Genomic DNA, 15,363 nt, shown 5'->3' on the forward strand with positions numbered 1-15,363 from the left:
GAAGTAATGTGTTCATATCAGAGTGACCATAAGTCACTTAGCAGCCAGTGCACCACGTTAACTGCCAGCTGTCTTATTACAAGGGACACTCATCATAATGTGTTCCTGTTTGCAAATGGGAGCAATATTTAATGATCTACCCCTCTAATTTGGAGATTAAAGCTCACCACTAATGACAGAACACCACAGTAGCTTATGGATCTCCCTGGAGTCTTGAAAACCACAAAGGAGAGGAGAGCGGGGAGTGACGCACTTTGTCATATATATATAGACACGGTGATTCCACCTCTCTCACCAGAATGGAAGGAATGTCTTGATATATCCACCCCACACATACATAAACCCGTACACACACACATGCAGAAACGTATAGCCCCAACACTAGAACCTGGAATTCATGTGCAGCCGTCGTTCTTGTGAAAATGCTTGTCAAATGTAATTACAGTCGCAATACAGTCATTACGTACAAACAGCATGTGTACAGAGTTTGATCTTGTCACTCGCTGCAAACATAAAGCAGCTTCAGCATTGCAAAGAAAGAAACAGTGACAATAATACAATTTCCCACTTCCATATTGCCAACAAGAAACTCGACAAAAAAGAACCAAGACATCGACTCAAAAAGCAGATCTGAAAAAACAGAAAGTACTTCAGTGATTCTCATCATTTGAGCAGCGTTGGCCAAGATTGTCAAGATCCAAAGCTGTGACGGCTTCAAGCTTAAGGTCAACTGACATTTATTCTCAGTTAGTCTCCAAAGGCTGGCAGCAGCAGCAGGAAACATCGTGCAAACACGATGACTTCCTTCACAAAGCCATCCTGAAGGGACACAATTGGACTGTTGACCAGCAGCAGCAAATAGTCCACCTTATATCATGTGTGAGTGGAGCAGTGCAAATCACACAGCCTTCACTCCATTAACGCTATGACATAATTCAGGATGTGCTGCAAAAAACTACCACCAGTGTAATTACATCAATATGAGCTTTTACAGTTACTAAGATCGGAAGTGTCTGGAGTATAAGAGTTGGGTACCAAAGTTTTTTTCTGCTTGTTTTTTTCCATTATCTCCCGGTAAGCGAATAGTTGAATGGTTTGTAACTGGTCATGATGAGCGACTGACCTCATTGCTCTATGACTGATTGATTGCGCAATGAGGTGCAAAGCTGTAAAGAATCGCAACCATCGTGTGACTGTATTGTTCCGATAATCTTACACATCAGACCCAGTCTGGAATTGTTTTGGGGAGAATGTCGGGCTCCTTCTCTCAAGAAAAAAAAAAACGCAAATATTCAATGTTTCTGACTCTCAAAACATTGGTCTACCACAGGTGCAAGTTTTCCATACCAATTAGCGAGTGCTCCACCCACAAATTTTCCATCAAAATAAACTGGGAACATATAAAAAATGCACATCAAAATGGGAGTGATTGTCTTTGATATTCAAAGCTTTAATTGGAACCAGGCAGCAGAATTACTGAGCCCTGTTTTGACGGCTCCATGGTTTCCATCAGTAAAAGGGGATTCCTGAGTGATATCCTGAGGAACACTAGATTTCCTTTTAGAGGAAAACCAAACAGGGTAACACGTCATTGTTTTGCACTGGCTTCATGGTCAATTGGCGTTACTGTTTTTTTCTGTACCTGTAATGGACACTGGGTCAAAGGTTCACACTCCTTCTGTCTGCCACTCACACACAAGTTCAGTAAGCACCTCACATATGGCAGGGCTGGGTAAACATCTGGTAATCTTTGTTTCAGCTTCTCAATCGCTCACCAGGCTATGGTCTCTCTGTGTGTACTCAATCTTCTCCAATTACATAGTTGCTGGCTGCTCCCCTGAGGTTACGTGGACAAACCATTTGGGATTGCGGAGAGAGTTTCCACAAAATAGGTGTTGTCCAAAAATTCCTTGGAGTTATGGAAATAAACCCACAAAAAGAGAAAGTGATATAGCGACGAGTGGAGAGCATGAGTTTATGGGCATGCCTTTTGGGATCATTTTTCCTTTTGTTTCTAAATGTTCATCGCCAAAGTCGGCAATGAAATCAAAGAATTTAAGTGGCAGAAATCTTTCAACAGACAGTCGAGTAAAAACAGACAAAGATTTGAGGGCGCATTGGTTTTTAGTTGTGCTAAAGAAGAGAGAATACGTACGAATTGCTGGACAAAGAGCATTACAGGACTTTTATTATTTACAATTTGTAAATTAAACCCATTCTTAGACCAAAGATGGTTGCAATTATTTTTTCTGTTGAGGTTGTATTGACTTCAAAAGTCACAGCATTATAGCTGGCGGCTTCCTTTTGGAAGTTCTTCAAAGAGCATGTCACAATAATTCCAACGGTCCACATCCTCATTGTAGGCAATCTATCCTGGCATGGCTTTACCTATACTCTGTCAAACATGCTCTTTGCCGTGTGACATACCCATGGCTGTCCATTCATACATTTGCATCCATAACCTGGTGCATCTGGACGCTGATTTCGCGGGTCACACTGTCAAGGCTGTTCTTACCATGCTGGCAGGGAGCCAGACGAGGCTGCTGGCCCAGGCTCCTTTTCCCAAGTTCCACCCAGACGCTGCGTGCGCCGTCATCCTGCTGAAATGTAAACCCCAGATTCAGCTGTGTTTGTTATGGTTGCGCCGGCCCTCGGTGAACACACAACGCTGTCACAACGTAGCTATAACAGCGGGGCAATATTTCAACAACAATCTATTTGGTCAGCTGCAATTACATCACTAGGTGGTCAAACACATTCGTTTGCTGGAATGATAATGAGGATTATTTCGCAGGCAGTCTAAGCAAGGGTGCTAGACGCTGCTCTTATTCCCTAACACACCTCGACATTCAATGCAGAAATTAAAGTCAAGTGCTTTTAAGTGTGTTTTTACAGTGTCTGAACTTGACCCCACTGGACTGTGTTCACAGGAGCACCGTCATTACTGTTTTTTGTTGGGGATGCTCGATTTCACAGCAGGGCCTGCTATACCCCCGTTGTCTCTTTTAATCAACCGGCTTCAGTATAAACAATAGTTTAGACTGAACACCAGTGTTGCCCTTGAGATCACTGGCCTGCTGCACTAATGGCTATTTACTTTCAAGGGAAAATAAGTAACCAAGAAAGTCTATTTTTATCCTGAAGTGACCCCAGTGTCAACCCCACACGGAGGTGAGGGGGGGGCACATCCTTAACTTTAATCAAATCGCCGGCCCTGCAGGCTCAACGCTAGTGCAACAACCTTTGCATGATTCATTTTTTTCCTGTCCTCTTGCCAGCTCATATGACCCAAAGTCCCTACAAAATAGCAGATTCCGGTCGGATTTAATGTCAAAATATGAAGTCTGTCTGCGAAGAGCTGGGGGTCTATGCAGTGCGGCATCAGTCGGGTGGGTAATTTATTGTGGGAGCTAAGTGTTTCCATTTGCAGTAAGAGCCACTAAAAACAGACTCACTGAAGGTTTCTGGGGGGCCCGCTTGTAAAAGTACCGATGCAGCGTGAGCTGGCTCATTGCCTGACAACCTGTTTGGGGAGCTGTATAGATGAAGTTTTAATGAATACATAATCCAGTCATTACAAAAAAAGGACTCCTCACACTTGCCAGAGATGCAACTCTGGACTGTTTGTGTTTTTATTCACCTTCTGCAGAGAAGTGGGACGCATTTTTAAAACTAGAAATAAGAAATTAAACAAGACCTGCAAAGAAATGTCTGTTGTTGGTTACTGTTACTGTGCATATGCAAAGATTAAAATGCAGAGCAGCCATTCATTTGAACTACTTGAATTAAAATATATGATCCTGAATGCAATGAATGGGAGGAAGTAAAGAAACAAGTGTTGATTCATTTCATGTATGCGTGCAAGTTTTCACACGCCTGTTTCATACCTAACCCTACAGTAATACTGTCCTCACACAAAGTGCAAAAGTCACAACGCTCGAAATTCTTGTAGTTGATGAATTGAAACTCACCATCAGCAACTCACTGCTGCCATCTACTGAACCCAATATTAATTATATTAGAATCATATTTATGTGATATTTTATCCCCTCATGACTAACAGAATAGTTAAGTTTGACAAGTTAACGCTGTGTTTTGGTGGGTGGAGTGATGGGGAGGGGGCCTTGTTGTTACCAACAGTACAATGTTAATATGGTTAGAATACATATTTCTGCTGAACCGTGCCGTTCACATGCCACTTAAAGTAATGACACTGAGCAAAGTAGCAAGCAATACAGTGTGTTTAGGCTGGAACGGCAAGTACTTCAGCAAAGTGCAGGTAGGTTGAAGTGTGGGATTTCACCTGGAGTTGATTTGAGACTGATACTACTGTACAAAACCACAGTCGAGTTTGTTTTGGCTGCCTAGCTGTTAACTCTGTCGCACAGGAATGAGAAAAGTTTGTGAAACAAAAGCCAGAAAACCAAAGTGCGCCTCAAAGACCAAGGAAAACATAACAATAAGTGCAAGAGTACATGATATCATCGTGCAGCTCAGCATCTGGGAAAGTACCATATCATCAGCCATGCATAGCACATTTGTGGTTTGACACAACCAAAAGAAATATCCGAATCCAAACAATGTATGTGCAAAGAATGTATATTCACGAGCAATGTTCCCTCTAAGCTGCGCGCTTGAGCAATCGCGCACTGCTCGCACATTCTCAGCGCACAAGAAAATCTATGCAGCGCATAAAATAAAATTCAACATAAACGTATTAATTAATATCTAATATTAGTCCTAATCTTATCTAATCAATTAAACCAATAATAATAATAATAATAATAATAATTTTGTTTTCTGTACTATTTTGCAACGTAACTCAGTGAGTGACAGGTGTCCAGCCAAGGATACGATTCGGTTCACTTACGCTACGCAGCCAATCATAGCATTGACACTATTGCCCTGCCCATTCGCGCCGTGCAGGTTAGCTAGCTAACAACAGTGCGGCGGAGTTACGAGACGCAAATGCTAACCCCTTATCATGGCGAAACGAACGGGCAGCGACACATCCACTCACCAAGCCATTGGAAAAAAGAAATGTGGTTCTTTTAAGCTTCCAGTGCAGATTGTGAAAGAGGATTCAGTTTAATGAATCGTATCAAAACAGCATCCAGAAATCGTCTTGAAGTGGCACATTTGGACCAGCTGATGCACATAAAGTCAAAGCAAGAAGCAGACGAATCCATCAACCTGGACAAAGTGTACAACCATTGGAGAAGTGAGAAGGACAGACGTGAAAAATAAGGTAAAATTTAAGTCAGATTTGTGCATATTCTAGTGACATTTATTAAGATTTTTTACTTATGGATATTAATCATTAAATTATGTTACTACTAGATAATTTATGGGTAGTAGAAATGATAACAAAAAACTGAGTAATTACATATTTTACAGACAGAGTTACAGGAATTTACACTGTAACACAAGCTACAGCACACGTCATTGTGCAAAATGTGAATGTGTTTTAATGTGAACAAAATGTTATGTCTGAAAGGTGTATATGTATCATTTCTTCCAGAACAGGACCCTCACACAGGCCACAACAGGACCTCACACAGGCCAAAGCAAGACTCTTCCCATGGCCAAGCAGGACTGTCACATAAAACATACTACACATCTCATGAACAACAAGATTTTTGTCTTTTTCCTTTAAAGTTTGTCAAATCACTTATATTAAAAGTAAACTAGTGAAAATTGCTGCTGTAATTTGATTCTTTTAATAAGCCATGTAACTTGCTATGATCCAAGGTTTTGAACAGGTGTGATACTGGTGTGTGGCCACAGCGTGCACATCTGATGTTGCTCACAGTGGTCCTCAGTGTGCTCAGGGAGCTTGTGTGTATGCCCAGACACATGAAAAATTAGAGGGAACATTGTTCACGAGTAATAAAGTCAAATGTACATCCATAGGGGGATATCGGTCTCTGACCAAAACAGAAGAGATAGCCAGGAACAAGAAGACGCTGTTGATGTTGAGCGTCATATCACTTTCTGTTGCAGACTACATGTACACCCCCTGGTTGGACACAAGCACCTTCCTCCCAGGAACATTTTCGAACAGTTCGAACATTAACCAACAGGCCTTATTTCCTGAAACCAGAAACTCCCTCTGCAAAAGGAAACCCAGCAACACCTGCAGTAGTGAGAGGCCGGCCAGGACGAGAGTCAGAAATCAGGCTTCCAGACTGAGACGTAGTCTGATAGTACACTGGACTTGGAATTTCTTGAATATCTTGTTCACATATTGCAGGTCTGCTCAGCATCAACGATCACTCGTGAATTTATAAGTGTAATCCATGATAAATTGCTGAAACACCCTATCTAATTGAAAGCCCGAGACTCACCATTACCGGTACTTATTTATTTCAACATTGCCATATGAAACAGCTGAAGTGAAGGGCTTTCATTTTACAAATACTGTTGCAAAGAGATATTGAAAAAAATATTCCTGTAAATGACGACTTGACTCTTTGTGTTGCCGTCACACGGCTCCATATTTTGGAGCAGTGGAACCCACATGTGCCCTGTAGCCCACAAACTCTGGCTGCATTTTTCCCCAAGCAAGAGTTGATTGATTGGCCATCAACGGAGACATGCTCCTCGAATGAATGCTCCCGCCGCAGAACTATCGAGTAAACAGTCTTGGAAGTCAAGGCCAGCAAAATCCCTTGTGTCTCCATACCATCCGTTAAGGAAGGCAAAGCCGGATCTCATGTATCTGTGGTCAGACACGACCGCCACCACTTCCTCGTATTGCAAGGCTGCTTCAAAACCACGCCAGAAAGTGCTCTATTTCCTGAACCTTATTTAAGGGTTGGAATTCACGTAACCATGTGGTGTGCTTCTGGAGTTTGGGACTTCCAGAATCTCACTGTTTATCACTCAAATCAACAAAAAATAAACAGTCGTCGCTGAAAACATTTTTCCACCGTGCTGGATGAACTTTTCATAATGTCATAACTAGCCATCCCTTTAGTGCAACCATGTGCTTGAGCTTTCAGTCTCACATCTTTCATGGTGAGCTTTGTTTAATAGAAGTGATAAGTTCACGCTAACCGGGACCAGACTGTTGAGTGAGGCTGTCGGTCTTCTTTCAAACCCCTTTTGTGTAAGGCGTCTTTCTGATTCAGAATTGAGAGCTCAACCGCTTCCCAAATCAAAACTGGTCCACTGTTGACATGAAGTAGTACCCCCCCCCCCCTCACATTTTATGTTGTAGCCTTATGCTAAAATAGGTTGAATTATTTTCCCCCATCATCCGCACAATATCCCATAATTACAAAGCAAAGACAGGATTTTAGAATGTATTAATAAGAAAAATAGCATTGCATTCACAATTTAGATCCTTAACCCAGTACTTGGTTGAAGCAACTTTGGCAGCGATTACAGCCTTAAGTCCTCTGGGCTCTGACACAACAAGCTTTGCACACATGGATAGTTTCTGCCAGTTTGTGCAGATCATTTCAAGCTCTGTCAGGTCGGATCTCTCTTCAGAGATGTTTGATTGGGTTCAAATACAGGCTCTGGCTGGGCCACTGAAGGACATTCACAGAGTCATTTTGGATGCGTGCTTTGCATTGTCCTGTTGGAAGGTGAGCCTTCAACTCAGTCTGAGGTACCGAGCGCTCTGGACCAGGTTTTCCTTCAGGATATCTCTGTACTTTGCTGCGTTTAACTTTCCTTCAACTTTGACTAGTCCCAATCCTGAGAGCGCTTTCTTACAAACTCCAAGAAGGCTTTCATGTGTTCACTGAGTAGATGCTTCCTTCTGAAAACTCTCTGGAGGGATCTCTGGAGCTCTTATCAAGGCCTGTGTCCCCTTATTGCTCAGTTTGGCTTGAGTCCTGATTGTTTCGAACGTCTTTGATTTGATAATTATCGAGGCCACTGGGATTTCGGGAACTTTAAATGCAGCAGAATATTTTGCAGCCTTTCCCAGATCTGTGCCACGACACAGTCCTGTCTCTGAGCTCAGCAGGCAGGTCCTTGGACCTCATGGTTCAGTTTTTGGTCTGATAGGATTTATCCGCTGCGAGACCTTATAAAGACAGGTGTGTGCCTTTCCAAATCATCTCCCATCGATTGAATTTACCACAGGTGGACTCCAATCAAGGTGTAGAAATGTCTCAAAGGTGATCAAGATGAATGGGAGGCAGCTGAGCTGCATGTCAACTGTCACAGCAAAGGGTTTGAACACTTGTGTCAATTTAATATTTCAGTTTTTCTTTCTGATGAATTGAAAAACCCTGTTTTTGCTTTGTCATCATGTGGTTTTGATTGTCGGTTGATGAGGGAAACATTTATTTAAACGATTTTAGCATAAGGCTGCAACGTAACAAAAGGAGATTTATAAAATGATATTGAATTGGCCTGCATTAGATCTCCAAGAATGGAGTTTCACAGTTAGCAAAGGTCCGGTCACCTTTGTTGACCAGTCGTAATTTTGGAACTGTTAATAGGGCAGTGGTCAGGCTCATAGGGAATCAGCAGAACGCAGATATAGAAAGGCTTTAAAAAACGAGCAGTAAAATCTTAAAATCAATTGTAAAACTCACAAGTACCAGTGAAGAGCAGCAAGGATTGGTGTGATGTGGTCACTTCTCTTTGTGCAAGTTAAAAGCCTGGCAGCAGCGTTCTGTATTAATTGCAGTCTTTGAATGTTTCGCCTGCTGATACCACAATAAAGTGCATTGCAGTAGTCAAGTCTGGAAGAGATAAAAGCGTGAATGACCTTTCTGCAAGTGAAAAGAATGGCTTGATTTTGCTTAGCTGTCTCAATTGAGCAAAGCAGGACTGTACAACGTTGGTCACCTGAAAAAAAAGTCTTCAAGAATTCACGGAGACGCGCGGTGAGTAGTTGATATACGGTAAGTGTTCCTTTAACGTTAGTTGTTAGCTCAAGTTATTTTGCCGAACAGGACTGTGCTGCCCTTCGGCTGCTACGTTTTCAAGTTTTAAGGTAGCGTACATGGATTACATGGATTCATCAGAGTGTTGCTGCTGAAACCTGCTGCAGCTAAAAATGCTGACGAAAGCGCACGCGTGAACCAAAACAATGAGCTCAAAGACGCTAAAATGCATACCTGAGAGGAACTGTAGTCAAGTGATAAATGTGGGTTCCTTGCGACGACTGACACACATACTCGTAAAAATATTGGCCTGATACACATAATCTGATCAATCGTTTACAACAAAATAATTCAAATAAACCAACAATGATTGACTTGTAATCTGAGAGTACTTTATTATTATGCTATTGCAGACTTTCAATGGTGACGACTTCCTAGCTGAATTCATAAAAAAGAATTAATTCCAATGCTTACAATGGCAGTTGTGTTACTGAATCTATTAATTAGCTTGCAATGAGAAAGATGCAGGTGTACTTTTGCCCTTATATTTAAAGCTAATCGTTTTGTTTTATCCAGTGTTGGGATAAACTGAGCAAAGAGCCGATACAGAACTGAAATCGTTATCTTAAAAACATGGTACAGACAGTTCAAGTTTAACTTCCAGCTAAGCTAACAGAGATAACAGGCCACAATAAAATCACAGAATTACATGACATGTGTCTGTCAAGAGTTAGAATAGTATCAATCTTCAGCAAGACATATACAGTAGATGTGGACCTTAATACGGAGTATTTTGTGTATAATATTTGAGTGTTTCTGTTCTGTTTTCCCAGAACTTAGTTGCACATTTACAGTCTTCTGCTATATATTGGTAATGACGGGACATGTTCACTTGATGCAATACAAGGCAGCATTATTGAGACATGCAACATGAAGCCACACAGAGGACGAGTGACACCTACTGTAGGACCCGAGAAAGACAAGTCATCAGCACAGTAACGGTTCTTAAAAGAAACAATGCCAGTAAATCATCAGAAACACATGATATTACTGTGAAAACACTGGAACACTTTGTCTGCAAGTCTATTACTTGAAAATCCTGTTATTGGGAAATCCATTAATTAACCCAACTTACATCAAGAAGATCAAATCAGGGTAATCTTATAAATGTCACTACATTGCCATGGATCCACGTGCAGTTTGTTATAAACTAATTTGTCCAGAGAGAATAAATGGGTTCTTTTCAAACGTCCATTTTGCCCGTCACTGTCTCACGCTGGACCCGGGGAAAGTGTAAACTGCTGTGCGTCTCTTCTGATACACACAGAGTGCCATGAGGATTCAAGCCATTCCCCCAAAATCCCACTCCGGTGACTCAACAACTCAGTAGGAGTCACTAGTGCGCCGATGAGGATGTGATTACTTGCTTCCCACCACGAATAATGCCTTTTGGGATTCACGAGGCTAAGCCGAGCCATAAGCACCACTCGCAGGCACTGAATCTATGAATCTAGGGCTGGGTGGGCAATCAGGGGGAGATCAAGTATGTTATTTCCATATGGCAACTCCAAAAACTAAGAGAATTGAAAAAGAGTGTTTTTAAAATGACAGTTGTGCAGCCGATAGCATCTAAGCCAAATGCAATACTAACAATGCTAGCACAGCGGCTAAGTGCTTCAGGACACACATTCAGAGGGCCGAGACGCTACCTTTCATAAAGATGGCTCGTTTGTCAGTCATACGTGTTTGAATTACTTAAAAAATAAATTCACGAAATAAAAAATATAGACAAATTTATATTTTCACTAAGCGCAAAGTCTTAATGATTATCTGAAAATGTCAGGGATATTGGTAAACATCTTTAGCATTGAGCAGAATTTGCAGCATGTCTCAGAAATCACTGATACTCGAACCCATGTGATTATAAGGAACAGAAATCCTATGAAGTATTTTTGATATGCAGGTCCATGCTGCTGTTTTCCGCTGTTCTCACATTGTTCCAATCCTGTGAGGGCAATGAGGAAGCTTACAGTGCAATTCTCAAGGGGGGGGGGGAACATGTTGACCGCATGCGTCTGCTGGACTGTCAGAGCTACAGCAGTTTTTTCATGCGGCAGGTGTGCTTCTCTATGTGTATGGTGGCTCTGTCAGTGGAGCTGGTCAGGTCGTCCAGAACATCATCCTGCCGTTCCAGCTCGGTCTCTGCCTCCAGGGCAAGGTTCTTCAGCTGCATCAGCATCTGCACAAACACACACACACGCACACACACACACACACGATCAAAAAATGTACACGCTCGTGGAGACACACGCAGTCCTTGTTTGAATTACACACCAGCCCCCAGTGGCCATGGACAACTGAGGAGCAAGACACGAATAAAAGATGATTAAACACTGAAACCTACAGAAAAAGCAGTTGCGGGGTGGAACATGTGGACCATATGTGAAGGCGTGTAAAGACGGGGTCAGTCAGGCTGCAGATGAGTGAACTTTACGATTTAACACAAACCAGGATGCAATAACATCTACCGGTGCTCACGTGGCAGATATGATATTGTTCCACATTATGCAGTATATGAAGCTTGGGAAGATATTCAGAGCGAAATCTTAGCTTATCTCCTGGGCCCATTGAAATCATACAATACTGTTTGTTTTCAGCTCTCAGTGGTTTTAAGGAATACTGCGACTACATCTCCGCGGTCCAACAACGGTGTATGTTATGGTTGATGGAACAACTTAAATACAAGGTGATGTGCCAAGCAAAATCTAATAAACACTCCCCCCCCCCCCCCCCCACCACCATGGTTTCTAAACTAATATTACGCTACGCTACACATGCTCTCACACACCCACTGACATTATGTCAGTTTTCACTGGCCGGACGTTGGAACTGAGCACAGAAACAGTTCCAGACAGCAGTTTGGAAAACAGATAGTGTGTCAACACACACACACACACACACACACACACACACACACACACACCGAGGAACGACTGTATTTGCTCACTCAGGTCTGCGACTTTACTACGTCAGCGGGGAGAACGTGACTGAAACACACATTGCAGTTAACATTCACAGTTTTAGTGTGTCATAGAAAAACACAGAAAATGAATACGTTTAGCTGCTGCTTATACGATGGTTCGAGGGCTTTAGTCATGTAGAAAGCCCTCAAATTAAACATTTAGGCTCGGACTGATAGAAAAACACATGAGCTAAAATGCTAGTCTTGTGCAGGACTGTGAAATTATCAGAAAAAAGTACAGCACATGAAAGCCACGAGTGAGTAAACCAGTTTGTGCTGTTAGCAAATTAGTCATTTCCATCCTCACAGAATAACACTGGTATAAAACATTGGGACAAAGGGGAATGTTTGCTGAAGCACTTACTGCAGGATATCAAACTGAGTGACCCTCTGTCGATTCTAATCTTGGCATGGATTACATTACGAGTCGGGTGTGTACAGAAGCAGAGCATTAAGTCCAAATTGGCAGCCTTTGAAGTTTGAACCATTGTCAGCTGTAGACAAGACGCCAATTTATGAACACAATAGACGAGCCGACGTGGCCCGATGCTGTCACTGCTGTGATAAATTTGTTTGAAAAACATTGTACGTTGTTATTATGAACAATAATTAACTGAATATACGCTGTAAAGTCTTAACAATGCCTCATTGGAGATAAGATGTAATGCAGTAGGTCTACGTAATAATAGGACTGTTAAGTAATTAAACCACGATGAAAACACTGCAACAAAGCGAGGTCATACAAGGCTGCAAGCAAATGCCTCGCACTTGTCGACCCCAATAGTCTGTGTGTACCTTACCTTGTTTATGTACAAAAAAAAGAAAGAAAATCAATGTCAGATTTTTTTAAATATTTGTCTGTATGGCCCTCAGAAATAATATCTGTCTGACTTCAGCTCTCATTCAATGCAAAGATGGTTTTCTCACTTCTGGGTTGGAAGCGTTCACATTATATCTAGTAAGCTTTGATGTCATCTTGGCACCAGGTTGTAGAGCCTGTCTGTGTGTGATGCGTATCTAAACATGATGGAACAAAAAATGAAAGTAGTTTCCTGAAAAGGTTTGACATGAATTAAATGATATTCTAAGAATAGAACCTGGAATAAAAATTGCCTTCATCATGGGGCTGGATTTGCGTCACTGCGAAGGTCTTGCCACCACAGACCATGTGTGTAACATTTCTCAGCGTTGCGACGTTCTGAATGGAAAGACGTCGTAAAGTCTGACCAAATGACTGAACAGGTTTCTTTCCTTCTCTTAAAAGCAGGATGGACTTCGGTTTGTGGTCTCACTAAATAACATTTTAATCATACGGGATGAAAAATAAAAATCACTCTGGTGAATTGTGGGTTGGAATGGAACTTTCAAAAATACGTGTCACTAAAACCATAGGGTTGTTTACTATAATAAATATAATTATACAAATATAAATGCAAGTCACATATTCACACAGGTCTCACCTGTTTGAGTTCTTGGGCCTCGGACTGACTGACAGACGGCTGGAGGACGTGCACCTGCAACTGGGACAGCGCTCCTGCTGGGACCTCCAGTGGGAGCTCTGTCTCTTGGCACTTTAGCAGCAAACCTGACTCCATGGGTGGAGATGGTGCAAAAAAAAAGAAGTGCAGAGTGCATATGTTGTTTATGAGGAAACCAGACAGTAAACTCAAAGTAACTGAGGCAATAAGGATGAAGTGACTCATCAAAACTAAATATCTGTCAGGGAGAGACACCCGTAACCGTGTCCAAAAAGCATGTGGATGAAATGTTTTTACATGTGGCTGCACACCTATAAATATACAGAGGTGGAAACATAGACCTTTACTGCCACTTAGTGGTCAATTCCATACGAGACATGGAAACAGTGAGGGAGCGCTTGATATGTATATTATCCATGCCTCACCTTCGTTCCAGTTTGGCCCCTCTGTGTCACACGGCGATGAAACTGGAGTTGCTTTGAAAGCACAGTATTCACGAGTGAGCGCCACTTTCTTTTTGTACTGCATCTCCAACACGGACATCGCCTCTGGCATCTTGGCAGACAGGAACCTGTAGCATATATCCGGCTTCCCAATAAACCGCTGTCTAACCGTGATCTCATACGGACTGTGCACCCTGATCTCATCGACCTCATTCCGTTCAAAGCGGTGAATGAGTTGGCAGTTTGTGTCTCGCACCTCCAGCGAGGAGACCAGCACCAACAAGCATCCGGGTTTTAAGTCAGAGTTTCCGCCTTTGTTCACAACAGCTGGGATGCTTGCGATCACCTTATTTCTACCGGACCCTTTGCCGGTGGCGGAAGCTGCGGCGGCCGCAGCTCTTGAAGCGTCCTCCGCCTTGGCGTCCTGCAGAGTCTTCCAGGGGAGTTTACCAAAAGGCCACCAGGAGGGAGACTCCAGCTCCAACAGAAGTCTGCAACAGAGAAAGGAAGAAATCATGGGTGTATGAGTTGTTTCACTATTATTATGTTGGGCCTGTTTTTGTAATGGAACTACTTAATTATAGCAGGCAACAGCATTAGAATAAAATATGAACACGTCTTCTAAATTGAAAAAAGGGCGTAATATAATCAGGAAAATCATCAGATAATTACTTATCAGCCATGCCCAGATCAGAGTCAATCTTCTCCAGCCCCTGCATCACATTGTCAAACTGCTCTCCTTGGTGGCTGAGGACCATGCCGGTGTCCTCCAGTCTTCTCTGGGACTCTGCCACCAGGTTGATCAGCTCTCTGCCTTTAGAGGGTTGACCTTCGGCCCCCCGGGCCTCCGAGGTGGGGGACAGAAGGCGTTCCCTCCAGAAGTGCTCTAACACATTATAAACCACCACCCTGTTGGGCTTAAGGGAACCAAACCAGTGCTTCACGTTGCCCTCTTCAAGCACTGTGAGCGTGCTGAAGATGAAACTGGACGACTCCATCTTGATCTCCATGATCCTGGAGAGGCGGAAGCTGGCCAGGCTCTCTTTACTCTGGTTAGAGACGAAGTGCACCATGGTCCGGGTGAGGGACAGCGAGCCATTTTCCCACCGCTTCTCACTGTTGATGTAATAGGAGCCGGACCAGCTGTGGATAGGAACGCCCCGGCTCATTTTGGAGATACACTGATTCACCTAGAAGGGCAAATAAGCTTCAGTATCAGGCAACATATTATCTCCTATACAAGCTCACGCACAGTTGCTGTTAAACACACAATGAGGACATTGTACTGAGTGGTCTCTCTGTGTCCTAACAATGAACATACTTTCTTTAGAATGTAATGAGGGATCCAGGCAGCAGATGAGCTCAGCTGAGGCGTTCAGACTGGCAGCTTCAGTTTTGGAAGAGCGACCTTTTCGATCCAAAACGACCGCATTTCGCATGCGTCAGTACAACGTTATAAACCCTTTTAGCGTTTATCACTTCTTCTCGGATGCAATTATATCCGTCCCACACCACCACTGATCGAAAACAACATTTACCTCGCTGGGCTGAGCATGACGTTACCCATC

At 42.7% G+C, this 15,363-nt stretch overlaps 1 protein-coding gene across 2 annotated transcripts; it reads right to left on the reverse strand.

Annotated features, from left to right (window-relative positions):
* Positions 1-9,281: 9,281 nt before the first annotated feature.
* On the reverse strand, positions 9,282-15,348 carry snap47 (synaptosome associated protein 47). 2 transcript variants are annotated; one of them, XM_079284746.1, is made up of 5 exons: positions 15,334-15,348; positions 14,468-14,985; positions 13,778-14,286; positions 13,335-13,459; positions 9,282-11,091 (listed from the first exon to the last, which is right to left on the reverse strand). In XM_079284746.1, exons 2-5 carry the CDS (start codon positions 14,962-14,964, stop codon positions 10,945-10,947), a joined length of 1,278 nt encoding a protein of 425 aa, XP_079140872.1. In that variant the 5' UTR covers positions 14,965-14,985; positions 15,334-15,348; the 3' UTR covers positions 9,282-10,944. The 2 variants fall into 2 exon arrangements, with proteins under 2 accessions (XP_079140872.1, XP_079140871.1); XM_079284745.1 differs by lacking the exon at positions 15,334-15,348 and adding an exon at positions 15,117-15,298.
* Positions 15,349-15,363: the final 15 nt, after the last annotated feature.

Source organism: Melanostigma gelatinosum (genome assembly GCF_949748355.1).
Source record: "Melanostigma gelatinosum genome assembly, chromosome: 15".
NCBI classification, from domain to species: domain Eukaryota; kingdom Metazoa; phylum Chordata; class Actinopteri; order Perciformes; family Zoarcidae; genus Melanostigma; species Melanostigma gelatinosum.

What these genes read in the sequence shown, in the direction of transcription:
- snap47 (XM_079284746.1), bottom strand. Translation starts at nt 14,964, where the DNA reads ATGAGCCGGGGCGTTCCTATCCACAGCTGGTCCGGCTCCTATTACATC. An exon ending in GGGGCCAAACTGGAACGAAG is followed by an intron (nt 13,460 to 13,777) that starts GTGAGGCATGGA and finishes CCATGGAGTCAG; the next exon opens with GTTTGCTGCTAAAGTGCCAA. An exon ending in AGGCCCAAGAACTCAAACAG is followed by an intron (nt 11,092 to 13,334) that starts GTGAGACCTGTG and finishes GTGTTTGTGCAG; the next exon opens with ATGCTGATGCAGCTGAAGAA.